Source organism: Scyliorhinus torazame, chromosome 16 (genome assembly GCF_047496885.1).
Source record: "Scyliorhinus torazame isolate Kashiwa2021f chromosome 16, sScyTor2.1, whole genome shotgun sequence".
NCBI classification, from domain to species: domain Eukaryota; kingdom Metazoa; phylum Chordata; class Chondrichthyes; order Carcharhiniformes; family Scyliorhinidae; genus Scyliorhinus; species Scyliorhinus torazame.
The window spans coordinates 12,387,999-12,406,402 of NC_092722.1; the positions used below are offsets into that span (position 1 = coordinate 12,387,999).

Here is an 18,404-nt window from a genome sequence, read left to right on the forward strand (position 1 = left end):
TGATGTACTGGATAAGTCAATGTCACATTTAGGGGGCTCTTACAAAGAATTACATAAGTGCAGGGACTTGGGAACACCGGACCTAGGAGCAGCAATAGGCCATTCAGCCCTTTTGAGCTTGCTCCGCCATTCGATTCGATCAGGTTGTGGTCTTAACTCCACTTTCCTGCCTGCCTCCCATAGCCCCGACTCCCTTGCCCATCAAATATCTATCGGGAGGTCATTCAACCCAACCAGATTATGCTCCACATGAGCTTTGTCCCATTCCTCTTTTCTCTTTTTTTTTCTGTCCATTTTTATTCTCTACATAACCCTTTTTAAAATCTTTGTGCTGTGTTTGCACTTCACTGCCTCGCTGCAGCCTTGCCCCTGGCATAGTTCCATAGTCGGAGAAACGTTATTGATGGTTAATCAAGAAAGTGGCACCACAGAGAGTTTGGCCTCTAAATTTAGATGTGGTTAGAGAATATACAGCAGCCTCTCCCACCTGAGAGATTACTGGAGCCTGCATGTCCTTGTGTCTGACTTAAAGGAAGGGTCCCTGTTAAACATTGATGATGGCTGTAGCTATGAGAATTACACTCTGCAAACTATGTTTCAACAGAATTCTTTGCCTTCACTAATTGGCTAATCCCTGAAACCAGTGCGGTCAAATCAGCTGGGTTCTCCTCCCCTCCCTCCGATCGTTGCTAAAGGTTCAGCATAACCAATTGCTGTATATAGATTGTCGGAATGATGACGTGCTTTCCAGATAATTCAATTTTCGGATCCAATGCGTGATATAATTTGACTTGACATGAGGTGTGTTGTTGGTCTTTCTTGTTCAGTCTGTGAATGGTCACGTGTGTAGCTCGGGTAATGTCAACATTGGAGCGGAAACACATTCTCGTACCAAGCATTTCCCCTCAGTTTTTACGTGCACCTCTCACCCCACCCCAACACCCACTAATGACGTGTTGAATCACACGATTTGTGAGATGGGAGATCTGTAAGGCGAACATCACCATGACCCCATTGGGATTTCGTAACAGGAGTAACCCCTCACGACTGTTCCTCCATTCAATGAGGTCATTGCCTGTCTGTGACCTAACTACATAGACCCACCTTCAACCCACTCTCCCTCCATAAACGCAGAACTATCAATTTCAAAATTGGGCAGCCCCTTGTTAACTGCCGTTTACTGGAAGGGTCCAGGCTTCTTTGTATGTCAAAGTGTTTCCTAATTTCACTGCGGAGGGAGATGCTTGCCTCTAGGCTTTATGTTGTAAAGCCTAGTTCTGGACTCCCAAACCAGCAGAAATAGGTTCACTCTGTCTGTTCTCGTTTTGATATTGTGAAAACTTTGATCAATCTTCTCATTTCGAGGGAATATAACCTTGAGGTGTGTAATATCTCCTTGTAATGGAACCGTTGGAGTCCAAATATCTCGTAAATCTGCACTGCATTCCCTCCAAGATGCGATGCCCGGAACTGACCTGCAGGTATAGTCAAACCAGGGCTTTGTTCAGCCGAGTCTTCACTTCTTACCTCCTTGTGCTCTATATATAAAGACTAGCTTTCGTTAGGTTTTATATTTGTACCTCTCCAGGACATTTTAATGATCTACGTACATGGATGTCTGACTCCTCTTTGGACCTGAAACGAGGTGAAATTTCTTTGTTCGAGAAGGTTGTGAATCTTCGGATTTCTCTACCAAGGAAGGTTGAGGATGTTCCATTGCTGGAACACGTTCATGGCCGGGACAGGTAGATTTTGGTCAGCCAGGGATCCAAGGGATATAGGGGGCGGTATTCCCCCCCCCCCCCCCCCCCCGCCGGGTGGGAGAATCGCGGGGGCGCCACGCCGCCCCGACACCCGCACGCGATTCTCCCACCCCCCCGAAACCAGCACCGCAAGAATTGCAGCGGGCCACTCGGAGACTCGCCGCAAACGGCGATCGGCGATTCTCCGGCCCAGGTGGGCCAAGCGGCCGATGAAAAAAATGACAGTCCCGCCGGTGCCGTTCACTCCTGTTCACTGTCGGCGGGAACTGTGCGGGAACGCTGGGGGGCAGCCTGAGGAGGGGGGAGGGGGGGCTCCTTCACCGGGGGGGGGCGGGCCCTCCGATGGGGTCTGGCAAGCGATCGGAGCCCACCGATCGGCGGGCCGGCCTCTTCCCCCCCCCCCCCCCCCCCCCGGCCTACCTCCTTCCGTGGCCTGCCCCGGAGCCCCGCCGCCATGTTGGTGAGGGGCCGGCGCGCAGAAGGCGTTCCCCGCGCAGGTGCAGGATGGCGTGGCCCAACTGCGCATGCGCAGGAATGAGCTGCCCCAACTGCGCATGCGCGGATTGGCACGGCGCCCATTTGGCACTGCGTAAGGAGGCTGGAGCGGCGTGAATCGCTCCAGCGCCGTGGTGGCCCCATGTGGGGGCCAGAATAGGTCGTGCCCGGGCCCTGTTCGTGCTGTCGTGAAACGCGACGGGCACTTAGTCCCGGGAGCGGAGAATCCCGCCCAGGGAGCGAGCGGGAAAGTGGACTTGAAGCAGAAGATCTGCCATCGGAATGGCGGAGCAGACTCAAAGGATCATGTAGCCTACTGATAGGAATGCTCCCATTTCTTATCCTCCTATGTCCCCCACCTTTCCCCACTGCTTCTAGGATTTTGGGTTTTTTTTCCTGAAGTAATGCATCTTTTTATTTGTAGTCACAGAGAGTGAAAGCTGCAAAAGAAGGCACCTCGGAGAGGAGTCCTATAATGGAGGGCGGAATGCAGCTGCTGAACCGGGATGGTCACAGCATCTCCCACAATTCCAAGCGCCATTACCACGACGCTTTTGTGTCGATGAATCGAATGAGGCAGCGAGGCCTGCTGTGCGATATCGTCCTGCATGTGGCCAACAAGGAAATCAAGGCCCACAAACTGGTGCTAGCCTCATGTAGCCCTTACTTCCATGCTATGTTTACCAGTAAGTACCAAGCCTTTCCCTCTTCGGTTAACCCTTGATAATGAGACAAAACGCAAAAAGAAAAGATTGCAAATGTGAGAACCCTGAAGGAGGAAGTTAAAACAGCAAAGCCTAGGCTGGTTTGTCCGTATCTGCCTTGTAGTCAACCGGGGATGGGCGAAAAACGCTGGCCTTGCCAGTAAGGTCCATATCATAGAATTTACAGTGCCCATTCGGCCCATCAAGTCTGCACCGGTCCTTGGAGAGAGCACCCTACCCAAGCCCATACCTCCACCCTATCCCCGTAACCGAGTAACCCCACCCAACCTTTTTTGGACACTAAGGGCAATTTATCATGGCCAATCCACCTAACCTGCACATCTTTGGACTGTGGGAGGAAACCGGAGCGCCCGGAGGAAACCCACGCAGACACGGAGAGAACATGCAGACTCCGCACAGACAGTGACCCAAGCTGGGAATCGAACCTGGCGCCCTGGAGCTGTGAAGCAACTGCGCTAACCACTGTGCTACCGTGCTGCCGGAATGAATACCCCGTGAATTTTTCAAAAAGGTTAAAGATTCTGACCCCAAACTAGAAAGGGAAGATTGGCTGGCCTCAGGATTAACCAAGCAAATTAATAAAAATGTGAATTTTTTGGAAGAGGCAGAAAAACAGATTTTTTAAAAATCACTGGCCACCTTCACTAATTATTCATGCAGGGAGGAACAGCCAGTGCATTTAGTAGTTTGAGAATTGATGCTAAAAATAGTTAGAAATTGGTAAAAGTTGTTGAATGATGTAAATATAGGGGGGGTAGAATGCAGCAGTTGAACATTTAGAATTGGCGCCATATTGGCCCTCCATCTTCCCCCTGTTCCATTATGACGGGCATTCCATTTCTTTTGAACATAGAACAGTACAGCACAGTACAGGCCCTTCAGCCCACGATGTTGTGCCGACCATTTATCCGAATCTAAGATCAACCTAACCTCCAACCCTTCAATTTACTGCTGTCCAAGTGCCTGGCCAAGAGTCGCTTAAATGTCCCGAATGACTCTGACTCCACCACCTCTGCTGGCAGTGCATTCCACGCACCCACCACTCTGTGTAAAGAACCTACCTCTGAGATATCCCTATACCTTCCTCCAATCATCTTAAAATTATGCCCCCTCATGACAGCCATTTCCACCCTGGGGAAAAGTCTCTGGCTATCCACTCTATCCATGCCTCTCATCACCTTGTACACCTCTATCAAGTCACCTCTCTGCCTTCTTCTCTCCAGTGAGAAAAGCCCTAGCTCCCTCAACCTTTCTTCATAAGACATGCCCTCCAGTCCAGGCAGCATCCTGGTAATTCTCCTCTGTACCCTCTCCAAAGCATCCACATCCTTCCTATAATGAGGCGACCAGAACTGGACACAATATTCCAAGTGTGGTCTAACTAGGGTTTTATAAAGCTGCAACAAAATCTCGCAGCTCTTAAACTCAATGCCCCTGTTAATGAAAGCCATACACCATACGCCTTCTTCACAACCCTATCAACCTGGGTGGCAACTTTGAGGGATCTATGTACGTGGACCCCAAGATCCCTCTGTTCCTTCACACTTCCAAGAATCCTGCCTTTAACCATGTATTCAGCATTCAAATTCGATCTGCCAAAATGAATCACTTTACATTTATCAAGGTTGAACTCCATCTGCCACTTCTCAGCCCAGCTCTGCATCCTGTCAATGTTCTGTTGTAACCTGCAACAGCCCTCAACACTATCCACAACTCCCCCAACCTTCTCGTCATCGGCAAACTTACTAACCCACCCTTCCACTTCCTCATCCAAGTCATTTATAAAAACCACAAAGAGCAGAGGTCCCAGAACAGATCCACTGGTCACCGACCTCCAGGCGGAATACTTTCCATCCACTACCACTCACTGTCTTCTTTCAGCCAGCCAATTCTCCAGACAGCCAAATTTCCCCGTATCCCATTCCCCCTAACTTTCTGAATGAGCCTATCATGGGGAACCTTATCAAATGCCTTACTGAAATCCATGTACACCACATCCACTGCCTGACCTTCATCAATGTGTCTCGTCACATCCTCAAAGAATTCAATGAGGCTTGTGAGGCATGACCTGCCCCTCACAAAGCCATGCTGACTATCTTTAATCAAACTATGTTTTTCTAAATAATCAGAAATCCTATCTCTCAGAATCCTTTCCAATATTTTGCTCACCACAGAACGCACACTCCATTTCTTTAGTTAGTTAAAATGCTCACTTGGCTCAAAGTGACTAAAAAGTCAAAACTTTCCTTGCTCAAGGCACCATGAGGAAAATTTGGGTTTACTCATTGCCCTCTCTGGTGGACAAAATGACTATGATTGTCTCCTTCCCATCCACCCACCCCATTGGTACCAGCGGGCAGACCCTGAGCCCCAGTGTTGACCTGTTCAAAGTCCTTTTGCCATGTCTTCCTGCCTGGTTCAGGCAGGCAGCTGACCGTGGGATGTATCTGAAGCCTGGGAGTTAAAATAGCCCACAAAATGACGGCATCCAGTAGTTTAGAAGCTCACCTTGTCCCTGCCCCCACCACCCCGCCAAGCCGAAAGTGCTTTCCAGTCAAACTTACCACCATCCATCCACGATCTTCTCCAGAAGACTGTAAAAGAACTCAAAGTTTGTAAATGATAAGGTGGGATATTGATGGTCTCCTTCTAGGGTTACAGTCTGATTGTTTGACCAGTTTAAATATCAATAACAGCTTGCAGTGGTTCAGAATGCTACTGTACTATGGACCAGTAACAGAGTGAGTCATATTAGTTGACCAGTAATCCAGATGATCCAATTACATAAATTCAAGTCGCACCAGGGCAACTGGGAAAGGAGACTTGAAAGTGCCGGCAAGGCCAGCATTTATTGTCCAGCCCCGAGTGCTCTTGAGATGATGCCGATGGTGGTGGCTTTTTAGGCTATTTCAGAGGGACAGTTAAGAGTCAACCACATTGCTGTGGGCCTGGAGTCACATGTAAACCAGACAGGTTAGAACGGCAGATTTTCTTCCCTAAAGCTTTTGTGACAATCTGATAGTTTCATAGCCATCGTTACCGATGCCTGGCACAGTGGTTAGCGCTGCTGCCTCATGGCACCGAGGTCCCAGGTTCGATCCCGGCTCTGGGTCACTGTCCAAGTGGAGTTTGCACATTCTCCTCGTGTTTGCGTGGGTTTCGCACCCACAACCCAAACATGAAGGTAAAGCAGTGGATGTAGTGTACATGGATTTTAGTAAGGCATTTGATAAGGTTCCCCATGGTAGGCTTATGCAGAAAGTAAGGAGGCATGGGATAGTGGCAAATTTGGCCACTTGGATAACAAACTGGCTAACCGATAGAAGTCAGAGAGTGGTGGTGGATGGCAAATATTCAGCCTGGATCCCAGTTACCAGTGGCGTACCGCAGGGATCAGTTCTGGGTCCTCTGCTGTTTGTGATTTTCATTAATGACTTGGATGAGGGAGTTGAAGGGTGGGTCAGTAAATTTGCAGACGATACGAAGATTGGTGGAGTTGTGGATAGTGAGGAGGGCTGTTGTCGGCTGCAAAGAGACATAGATAGGATGCAGAGCTGGGCTGAGAAGTGGCAGATGGAGTTTAACCCTGAAAAGTGTGAGGTTGTCCATTTTGGAAGGACAAATATGAATGCGGAATACAGGGTTAACGGTAGAGTTCTTGGCAATGTGGAGGAGCAGAGAGATCTTGGGGTGTATGTTCATACATCTTTGAATTGCCACTCAAATGGATAGAGCTGTGAAGAAGGCCTATGGTGTGCTAGCGTTCATTAACAGAGGGATTGAATTTAAGAGCCGTGAGGTGATGATGCAGCTGTACAAAACCTTGGTAAGGCCACATTTGGAGTACTGTGTACAGTTCTGGTCGCCTCATTTTAGGAAGGATGTGGAAGCTTTAGAAAAGGTGCAAAGGAGATTTACCAGGATGTTGCCTGGAATGGAGAGTAGGTCTTACAAGGAAAGGTTGAGGGTGCTAGGCCTTTTCTCATTCGAACGGAGAAGGATGAGGGGCGACTTGACAGAGGTTTATAAGATGATCAGGGGAATAGATAGACAGTCAGAGACTTTTTCCCCGGGTGGAACAAACCATTACAAGGGGACATAAATTTAAGTTGAATGGTGGAAGATATAGGGGGGATGTCAGAGGTAGGTTCTTTACCCAGAGAGTAGTGGGGGCATGGAATGCACTGCCTGTGGAAGTAGTTGAGTTGGAAACATTAGGGACCTTCAAGCAGCTATTGGATAGGTACATGGATTACGGTAAAATGATATAGTGTAGATTAATTTGTTCTTAAGGGCAGCACGGTAGCACTGTGGATAGCATAATTGCTTCACAGCTCCAGGGTCCCAGGTTTGATTCTGGCTTGGGTCACTGTCTGTGCGGAGTCTGCACGTCCTCCCCGTGTGTGCGTGGGTTTCCTCCGGGTGCTCCGGTTTCCTCCCACAGTCCAAAGATGTGCAGGTTCGGTGGATTGGCCAGGATAAATAGCCCTGGGTGTCCAAAATTGCCCTTAGTGTTGGGTGGGGTTGCTGGGTTGTGGGGATAGGGTGGAGGTGTTGACCTTGGGTAGGGTGCTCTTCCCAAGAGCCGGTGCAGACTCGATGGGCCGGGTGGCCTCTTTCTGCTCTGTAAATTCTATGATAATCTATGATTAATCTAGGTCAAAGGTTCGGCACAACATCGTGGGCCGAAGGGCCTGTTCTGTGCTGTATTTTTATGTTCTATGTTTTTTCTATGTGCAGGGTATGTGGATTGCCCTTAATTGGACAAAATGAATTGGGTACTCTAAATTTTTTTTTTTAATTGTTATCGATGCGGACTCCTTATCTTAGATTTATTTAGTTTGCTGAATTTGAACTGCCATGGCGGGATTTGAACTTGTGTGGCTCGATCATTAATCGAAGAGTCCAGTAACAAAACCGCTATGCCACCATGTCAAGGGTTGGATGAAATAAATTGGGAGGAGGCCTATGTGGAGCGTGAACCCAGTACGGACCGGTAGGATCCAATGGCTTGTGTTGATGATGTGAATTCTATGTAATACTCAGTTGAGAGGGCGGCTGGCGGCACAGCGGTTAGCACTGCTGCCTACGGTGCTGATGACCCGGGTTCGATTCCGGCCCCAGGTCACACATTCTCCCCGTGTCTGCGTGAGTTTCACCCCTGCAACCCAAAGGGTAGGTGGATTGGCCACGCTAAATTGCCCCTTAATTGGAAAACAGTAATTGGGTTGACAAAATAGTCCCATGTGCAAGTGTGCTACAGTAAGTGTTAGCGATAGAACCCAGGTTGGGGGTACGAGGTATGAAGTTCAGCGTCAGGAACATCAGTTGAATAATGGGGTTTCCTGTTTTTCTCTGGTGCTAACTCCAGTCAAATTATAATTCCGTGAGGTTCTGCCTGCTCCAATGTGTTTTTTAAGATTACATTTGGGCTTGTATCGGTGAGACCTTCAATTTGTGAGAATACATTATTTGTCTATGCAGCGTTCCACCTTGTAGATGAAGTACCTGGGTTGGAGGTAGCCCCAAGGATGATATCTCCCTACCATCCATCATCACCACCATCGACACCAAAAGGTAAAAGCACTGTGATCTTTCGGGGTTGCTTGTGATGCCACAAACTATTTTTCTGTATTTTCTTTTTGTCTTGCTTACAGATGAGATGAGCGAGAGTCGACAAACACATGTGACGCTACATGATATTGACCCTCAGGCCTTAGAGCAGCTCGTACAATATGCCTATACTGCCGAGATTGTGGTGGGGGAAGGAAACGTGCAGGTAGGGTGGCCTTAGTCCAGTTTCTTCCGCGAATTGTCATGTTTTCTATATGGATTGACTTGAATCCCATTTATGTATTTTTATAATTCATAGACTGTTGACTTAGAAAGTAGGGGGGGGGGGGGGTTGTTGGGGGGGTGTGGGGGGGGGGGGGGGGCGGAATGGTTCATCAAAACTCAGCTGCTCATGTCCGAAAGCAGAATTCTCGTTCAACTAGTGCCCATATAGATCGAGCCCCGTCTCTAGCCAAGCTTTCCCTGTACAGCTAAACCACTGGCAAAGTGGAAAGTTACTGAGGTTTATACCATCTACAGAAAGCAGAACAAATCCAATCCAATTAATTACCACCCCATCACCCCATTTTCACTAGCAAAGTGATGGACGGGATCTTGACAGTGCTTTCAAGTGGTACTCGCTCATCGATAATCTGCTCGTCGATTCTCGCTTTGCATTTCCGAAGGACCATTTGTCTCCTGGGCTTCTTACTTCCGTGGTCCAAACCATCCAAGGCACATCAGCCTGTTTGACTGAGACCCCATCATTAACCTTAAACATTCCCCCACCCCTCAGGTGTACTGCAGCAACTTGCCATGACTTCTTCGACAGCACTTCATTCCAAAGCCGTGATCTCTAACACATAGAAGGGCAAGGAGAGCAGACACATTGAGAACACCACCAACTGCAGGTTCCCTTCCCCGCCATCATGATTTGGAACCCTCTCTGCAGCCATACGTTATTCTGTTCCTTAATTTAGACATACTGTTCTCCCAGAATCAGTCCAAAGTGATTGTTGGGTCTCAAGGACATGCTTTACCATCTTTTCCTTTTCCAACTGGACAACTTCTAATCCCCAGACTGGCTTTTGGAGTTCGAATTACCCTGGAGATTCCCCTCTCTAACCAAAGCTAGGCAAATCTTCCAGTCTCATTTAAGTCCTCACGACTCAATCTCTTCCAGGCAATCATGAGCTCCCACCCACATTCTTGCATGGTGAACCACAGAGACTTGCTGCCTCATTTTTTTCACTCTCTCTCTCATTCTCTTCCTCTCCCTGATTCGGGCAGGCTGACCTTGCCTGTGAGGTCAGTGCCATTTGAAGGAAACACCCTGTAAACCAATCCTACTATGGCTTCCAATGGACTCTTTTCCCCCTCTTAAAGCCTATCTCCATGGAAATGTGAATCACACAGGCAATGTGTCCAAGTAGAAATGCCAATTAGCTTTCTTGTAAACTTCTAACTTCATTCTATCTTGAACCTAAACAGACAATTTAGAACATAGCTGTTTATGAAACCTGACATTCCCAACACCTTCCTGGGATGCAGAAGGTAGTCATCTCTGGATTACTTCCAGTGCTATGTGCTAGTGAGTATAAAAATAAGAGGTTATTCCAGATAAATACTTGGCTGGAGAGATGGTGCAGGAGGGAGGGCTTTAGATTTCTGGGACATTGCAACCATTTGGGGGGATGGGGGGATCTGTACAAGGTGGATGGGTTTCACCTAAACCAAAATGGGACCAGCATCCTTGCAGGGAGGTTTATTAGTGCTGTTGGGGAAGGTTTAAACTAACTTGGCAGGGGTGGGTGGGATACTGAGAGAAGGTTCAGCAGGGAAAGATGCACAGCCAAAATTAGAAGAGACAGCAAGTGAGTCAGGAAGGCATAGAAGTTATAGACCAGTTAAATTACGAGAGTTTGGCAAGATTGGATGGTATTTATTTTAATGCAAGGAGTCTGATGAACGAGGCAGATGAGTTGAGGGCACATATTGAAACATGGGGGTATGATGTAATTGCTGTCAATGAGACATGGTTAAGAGAGGGGTAGGATTGGCAGCTCAATAGTCCAGGATACGTGATCTTCAGGTGAGGCAGTGAAGGAGGTAAAAGAGGCGGTGTCACAATTTTGATCAGGAAATCAGTTACAGCATTGAGGAGAGACGACATCTGAAAATGGGTAGAGCTTAAAAACCAAAAAGGAGCAATCGTATTACTGGGAGTGTTCTATATAACAGTTCAAGAGAAATAGAAGAGTAGATTTGTAGGCAGATTTCCGAGAAGTATAAAAGTAATGGAGTAGTGATAGTGGGGGATTTCAACTTCCCCAACATTGGCTGAAGTAGTCATAGTGTGACAGGTTTAGAGGGAGTGGAATTCTTACAATGCATCTAGTAGCCAGTACGTTGAAGGTCCTGCAAAAGAGGGTGTGGTCCTGGACTTAATTTTATGTCACAAAGCCAGTGGTTGAAGTATCAGTGGGGGAGCATTTTGCAGACAGCGATCATAACTCTGATAGATTCAAGATGGTTATGGAAAAGGATTTGGCCAGTGGACTGGTATTAGACATTTTTTTTAGATAAATCTGTGACTGGACAATGAAATGCATTCAAGAAGGAAACAGGGAGAGTATAGGGCCACATGTTCCAACAAAGAAAAAGAGTGTGACTAACAAATCCAGTGAGCCCTGGATATCGAGGGATATACAGCATTGGGTAAAGAGAAAAAGGGAGACTGGGCAGCACGGTAGCATGGTGGTTAGCACAATTGCTTCACAGCTCCAGGGTCCCAGGTTCGATTCCCGGCTTGGTTCACTGTCTGTGCGGAGTCTGCATGTTCTCCCCGTGTGAGCGTGGGTTTCCTCCGGGTGCTCCGGTTTCCTTCCACAGTCCAAAGATGTGCAGGTTAGGTGGATTGGCCGTGATAAATTGCCCTTAGTGTCCAAAATTGCCCTTAGTGTTGGGTCGAGTTACTGCGTTATGGGGATAGGATGGAGGTGTGGGCTTGGGTAGGTTGCTCTTTCAAAAAGCCGGTGCAGACTCGATGGGCTGAATGGCCTCCTTCTGTACTGTAAATTCTATGGTAGATGGCAGATATCGAGGGCTCAAAACAGCAGAAGCCCTACATAGATTACATAGAACATACAGTGCAGAAGGAGGCCATTCGGCCCATCGAGTCTGCACCGACCCACATTAATCCCTCACTTCCACCCAATAACCCCTCCCAACCCTTATGGACACTACGGGTAATTTAGCATGGCCAATCCACCTAACCTGCACGTCTTTGGACTGTGGGAGGAAACCGGAGCACCCGGAGGAAACCCACGCGGACACGGGGAGAACGTGCAAACTCCGCACAGACAGTGACCCAGCGGGGAATCGAACCTGGGACCCTGGCGCTGTGAAGCCACAGTGCTAATCACTTGTGCTACCGTGCTGCCCAAAGAGGCAGTATACCCCTAGAGGCGTATAGAATGAAATGAAAATGAATGAAATGAAAATGAACAGGCGCCGGAATGTGGCGACGAGGGGCTTTTCACAGTAACTTCATTTGAAGCCTACTTGTGACAATAAGCGATGTACATTTCATTTCATTTCAAATGTATCCCAGGCTGCTGAATGAGGCAAGGGAGGAAATAGCAGGGGCGCTGACAATTTTGAATTCCTCTCTGGCCACAGGAGAGGTGCCGGAGGACTGGAGGGTCGCCAATGAGGTATCATTATTCAGGAAGGAATAAACCAGGAAAGTACAGGCCAGTCAGTCTAACCTCAGTGGTGGGGAAACTATTGGAAGCAATTCTGAGAGACAGAATTAACCTGCGTTTGGAGAGGCAGGGATTAATCAAGAACAGTCAGCGTGGTTTGGTTAAGGGGAGGTCACGTCTGACCAAATTGATTTGAGTTTTTTGAAAAGCTGAACAGGTGTGTTGATGTGGGCAATGCATTTGACGTAGTCTACTTGGATTTCAACAAGGCTTTTGATAAGGTCCCACATGGGAGACTGATAGCGAAGGCAAGAGCCAATGGGATCCAAGGAAATTTGGCAAATTGGATCCAGAATGGGCTGAGTGGCAGGAAGCAGAGGGTGATGGTCGAGGGGTGTTTTTCTGACTGGAAGCCTGTGTCTAGTGGGGTCCCGCAGGGATCAGTGTTGGGGCCCTTGCTGTTTGTGGTCTAAATAAATTATTTAGACATGAACATAGAAGGGTTGATCAGTAAATTTGCGGGGTGGTGTTAGGAGAATAGCCTTGGATTCCAGGAGGATGTAGACGGGCTGATCAGTGGTAAATGGAATTCAGTCCAGGTAAGTGTGAGGTGATGCACTTGGGCAGAGCAAACAAGGCAAGGGGAATACATGATAAACAGCAGGACCCTGGGAATCACTGAGGATCAGAGGGGCCTTGGTGTGCACGTACACTGGTCCCTTGAGGTAACAAGGCAGGGGGATGCAGTGATTAAGAAGGCATATGGTATACTTGCCTTTATTAGCCAAGGGATAGAGTTTAAGAGCAGGAAGGTTATGCTGGAACTGTATAAAACGTTGGTCAGGCCACAGCGAGAGTATTGTGTGCAGTTCTGGAATCCACATTAAAGGCACCACAAACACAGAGCTAAATACATCGTAAATGTTATGAGGGTCTCTGCCTCCCACACCATTTCAGGCAGAGAGTTTCAGAGTATTGTGTGCAGTTCTGGAATCCACATTAAAGGAGGAATGTGATATCACTGGAAACGGTACAGAAGAGATTTACCAGGATGTTGGCTGAACTGAAGTGTTTTAGTTATGGTGCTTTGGATAGACTGGGATTGTTTTTCTGGGAGCAGAGGAGGGGGGGACATGATTGAGATTTATAAAACTATGAGAAGCATAGTTGGAGCAGACAGGACCCCCCCCCCTTGGTAGAGGGATCGATGACCAGCGGGCATAAATTTATGGTCGGGCAGGAGGTCTAGCGGGGATGTGAGGGAAAAACCTTCTCCCCCAGAGGGTGTGGGGGGGGGGTCTGAAACTCTCTGCCTGAAATGGTGTGGGAGGCAGAGACCCTCATAACATTTACGATGTATTTAGCTCTGTGTTTGTGGTCCATGTGCTGGAAAATGGGATTAGGATAGTTAGGTGCTATCTTAGACCAGCACAGAAGCGATGGGCTGAAGGGCCTTTTCGGTGCTGTAGACCCTCAATGACTCTCTCTACATCTCTATGACTTTGGGGACGAACAGTCTATACAGTAAGAAGTCTTACAACAGCAGGTTAAAGTCCAACGGGTTTGTTTCGAATCACTAGCTTTCAGAGCGCTGCTCCTTCCTCAGGTGAATTCACCCGAGCAAGGAGCTGCGCTCCGAAAGCTAGTGCTTCGAAACAAACCCGTTGGACTTTAACCTGGTGTTGTAAGACTTCTTCCTGTGCTCACCCCAGTCCAACGCCGGCATCTCCACATCAAGTCTACAGTGTCAGAAGGCAGCACGGTGGCGCAGTGGGTTAGCACTGCTGCCTCACGGCACCGAGGTCCCAGGTTCGATCCCGGCTCTGGGTCACTGTCCGTGTGGAGTTTGTACATTCTCCCCGTGTTTGCGTGGGTTTCGCCCCCACAACCCAAAAATGTGCAGGCTAGGTGGATTGGCCACGCTAAATTGCCCCTTAATCGGAAAATTGGGTACTCTAATTTTTTTTTTTTAAGTCGACAGTGTCATCACAGCTGCTTCGGTCATTATCTATAGGCATGCACATCTTTCCCATTGTTCCCAGTAAAACAACCGCCCCCTGGCCTCGCCTCTTTAACCTTTAACACCCGACCCATGAAGACTTGCTGTCCGCAGAATGGTAGCACAGTGGTTAGCACAGTTGCTCCACAGCTCCAGGGTCCCAGGTTCGATTCCCGGCTTGGGTCACTGTCTGTGCGGAGTTTGCACGCTCTCCACGTGTGTGCGTGGGTTTCCTCCGGGTGCCCCGGTTTCCTCCCACAGTCCAAGGATGTGCAGGTGAAGTGGATTGGCCAGGATAAATTGCCATGAGTGCCCAAAAAGCTGAGGTGGGGTTACTGGGTTATGGAGATAGAGTGGAGGTGTGGGCTTAGATGGGGTGCTCTTTCCAAGACCGGTGCAGACTCGATGGGCCGAATGGCCTCCGTTTGCACTTTAAATTCTATGACCCCTGTTCATGTCTCCATTTTACCCCAAGTCAGACAGTCCCAAAATCAAAACCTAACAATCTTCTGAAACCTTTTGCATTTGTAACAGTATATACTTTTTTAATATTTGAAGCAATGTTATTTATCCCACAGACCCTGCTTCCTGCAGCAAGCCTACTCCAGCTGAATGGGGTTCGGGACGCCTGTTGCAAGTTCCTGCTCAGCCAACTCGACCCGTCTAATTGTCTCGGAATCCGAGGATTTGCTGATACACATTCCTGCAGCGATCTGCTCAAATCTGCACACAAGTATGTGCTCCAGCACTTTGTGGAAGTGTCCAAGACTGAGGAATTTATGCTGCTGCCCCTTAAACAGGTATTGATTTAGTAACGGGGCTCGGACGTGCACGCAGTGCCTGCCCTGCTATTTCCCTCGGGAGTGCGTTTTCTGGTGCAGTGCAATGGTTTAATGGTGGCGCAGCGATGAGCACTGCTGCCTCACAGCGCTGGCAACGCACCTCCTACGTGAGAGTAGACCCTCACCAGTCTTTGCATTGTGCCAGGTGGCAAGAGGATGCCCGAGTTGCCAGTCACATTGTGTGGCTTAACGGGTTCTAAGCAGGCTGTTCCACCAGCTTTGCAACGCCAGCTGCCACTAGTTAGTGCCTAGGATGCCATTTTGGATAAGTCGGAGTTTCGGAAGGGAGGCAAGCTGAGTGACCAGTGAAACAGTCGAGCCTGGAAGTTTAAAGATTTAAGGGACAAAGGAGCTGAAGTGGATTCGAAACTGGCAAACGGAAAAGCCACCGTCTGACTAAGGATGGTCTCTCCTAATTTAACACATTGCACCCGAGACATTAATAAGGGCTGTAGTGTTAGCTGTAACCTGCGAGAATCAGTGTGCTGGGTGCAGTGGGAGATCAAATATCCCACTTTTTTTTTTAAATTTAGAGTACCCAATTCATTTTTTCCAATTAAGGGGCAATTTAGCGTGGCCAATCCACCTACCCTGCACATCTTTGGTTTGTGGGGGCGAAACCCACGCAAACACGGGGAGAATGTGCAAACTCCGCACGGACAGTGACCCAGAGCCGGGATCGAACCTGGGACCTCGGCGCCGTGAGGCAGCAGTGCTAGCCACTGAGCCATCGTGCTGCCCTAAATATCCCACTCTTGATAGTTTTATAGTAACCCTCTTGGGAATGTGTTTGTGTGCACCCACACCCGCTAAAAGAAAGAAAGACCTGTATTTATAATGTGCTTTTCGGGATGTCCCAAAGTACGTTAGGAAACGTGGCAGCTATTTTGTGCATTTCCACAAACAGCAGTGTCACCACCACCACTTCATCTGCTTTTGTGATGCCGGTTGAGGGATACAGTATTGGCCAGAACACTGTGGATGACTCCCCTGTTTTTCCTAGGACAGGGGCAGGGTGGCACAGTGGTTAGCACTGCTACCAGGGACAGAGGTCCAATTCCGGCCTCGGGTGACTGTGCGGAGTCTGCACGTTCTCCCCATGTCTGCGTGGGTTCCCCCCCCCCAGAGTCCAAAGAGGTGCAGGTTAGGTGGATTGGCCATGCTAACATTGCCCCTCAGTGTCCAAAGATGTGCAGGTGGGGTTGCAGGGATAGGGAGCGGGCCTAGGTGGGGGTGCTCTTTCGAAGGGTTGGTGCATACACGATGCGCTGAATGGCCTCATTCTGCACTGTAGGGGTCCTCTGATTCGAGGAAAGAGTGCCGTGGAATTTTCTACATCCGGGCGAGAAATGGGGCTTTGGTTTAATTTCTCATCCGAAAGATAGCACCTTTTGACAGCGCGGCTCTGGACCGTCGGCCTAGATCGTTGCCCTCAATTGCACCGATGATCTGTGAGGCCCTTGGGTGTAAAATATGCTCCCATCAAAGTGAGAGATGAATAAGCGCAACCTGCAGAAAGTCCCAGACAGCAACCACCTCTGAAACTCCAGCAGGGAATCAACAAGTCCAGGAGCAAGGACATTTGGGGGAGACAAAGTCCGCAAGTAAACGAATAATCATTCCGGGCTCGTTTTTCCTGACTTTCCAGGTGCTAGATCTTATCTCCAGTGACAACCTGAATGTTCCTTCAGAAGAAGAGGTGTACAGAGCCGTCCTGAGCTGGGTCAAACACGATGTGGACGGTAGACGGCAGCATGTACCCAGAGTAAGGAACCAAACTGCCTGATTATCCTCGTCAGTAAATCTTTCTTGTATTTTCCACGTGTGCCTTTCATTGATCATTTTTAAAAGTTGCAAAAGCTGCAAGCTGTGGCGATTGGACCTTTGTCTGCCTGTAGAATCATACAACACAACAGGAGGCCTCGTCATGCATGTGTCAACTCTCTAAAAGAGTATCCAATTGGTCCCACTACCTCGCTCTTTTCCCTGGCATGCTGCCCATTTCTCCTTCTCAAATATTCATCCAATTTCCTTCTGAAAGTAATTATTGAATCTGCTTCCATCACCTTCCGGGTAGTACATCCCAGATCATCATAGCTCACCATGTAGAAGAAAAAAAAAATCTTTATTTCCCCTGTTGTATATAGGTGGCACGGTGGTTAGCACTGTTGCTTCACAGCGCCAGGGTCCCAGGTTCGATTCCCGCTTGGGTCACTGTCTGTGCGGAGTCTGCACGTTCTCCCCGTCTCTGCGTGGGTTTCCTCCGGGTGCTCCGGTTTCTTCCCACAGGTCCCGAAAGACGCGCTGTTAGGTGAATTAGACATTCATAATTCTCTCCTCTGTGTACCTGAACAGGCGCCGGAATGTGGCGACTAGGGGATTTTCACACTAACGTCATTGCAGTGTTAATGTAAGCCTACTTGTGACAATAATAAAGATTATTATTATTATGGGTTGTTTTTTTTTGCCAATAACCAACCTGCCTGACACTGGAAACAGTTCCTCGGTATCAAGTCCCCCTCATAATTTGAACACCTCCATCAGCTTTCCCCTGAACCTTCTCTGCTGTAAGGACAACAATCCTAGCTTCCCGAGTCTTGGCGCGTAAACTTGTGAGGTCCTTCACCCCTGGCACCGTGCTGGTAAATCTCACCTGCAGTCTCCCCAAGGCTTCACCAAAAAACCTGCCTGAACTCTGGTCCCCAGACAGGCCACACCAGCTGAAGCCAAACCAGTGATCTGGGGAGGTTTACCGTAACATCTTTGGTCTTGAACACTTTTATATTACTGTTTGTGAACTGTCCTTCCAGTTATGCACTGAGGAAAAGCAAATTGGCTTCCTGTTTCCACTGCACTCCCTAAGATCAATCTTCTGCTGGCCCTTCTCAATCGAGTCACAAAGGACTCTGCAGTTAAGTGCATTTTTTGAGCGTTGTTTACTATCGTCTCTTCCTCCATATTGCACAGGCAGCGACTTCCCAGCTTTAAGCATCCTAGAAATGGGAAAATTCAGGATTGTGGAAACCCATTATCCTTAGGGTTTTTTTTTGCCTAAAGGGACAAAGGCTCTGTCGGACCATGGAAATAGGGAGAAATGTCTGGACAAAAATGAAATTGCTTTTGCTCCCTCAAGTAGAGCCACTGCATTGAGGGCAGATTTCAGAATCTGCACCTTTTTTTTTTTTTAGTTATCTGGCAGCTTGATGCGGAGTGAGTTGGGGTTTGCGTGTTTGATTGGTTAGCGAGGCTGCACCGTCAGCAGGTAAACCGCACTGTAATGTCTGGCTACGTTAGGATGTCGGTTATGTTGGAAGTGTGCG

The 18,404-nt window shown here is 48.4% G+C and overlaps 1 protein-coding gene across 8 annotated transcripts in view; it reads left to right on the plus strand.

Moving 5' to 3' along the window:
* The window catches only part of klhl17 (kelch-like family member 17), a 110,017-nt gene that overhangs the window by 52,456 nt on the left and 39,157 nt on the right, over positions 1-18,404 (plus strand). For 7 of the 8 annotated variants that reach the window (XM_072477957.1, XM_072477958.1, XM_072477962.1 and 4 more), the window contains 5 exons: positions 2,683-2,944; positions 8,468-8,560; positions 8,641-8,762; positions 14,821-15,042; positions 16,733-16,849. In XM_072477957.1, the coding sequence (XP_072334058.1) occupies positions 2,683-2,944; positions 8,468-8,560; positions 8,641-8,762; positions 14,821-15,042; positions 16,733-16,849 (816 nt within the window). The remainder of the gene's footprint in view (positions 1-2,682; positions 2,945-8,467; positions 8,561-8,640; positions 8,763-14,820; positions 15,043-16,732; positions 16,850-18,404) is intronic. The other variant, XM_072477959.1, reaches the window with a different exon arrangement.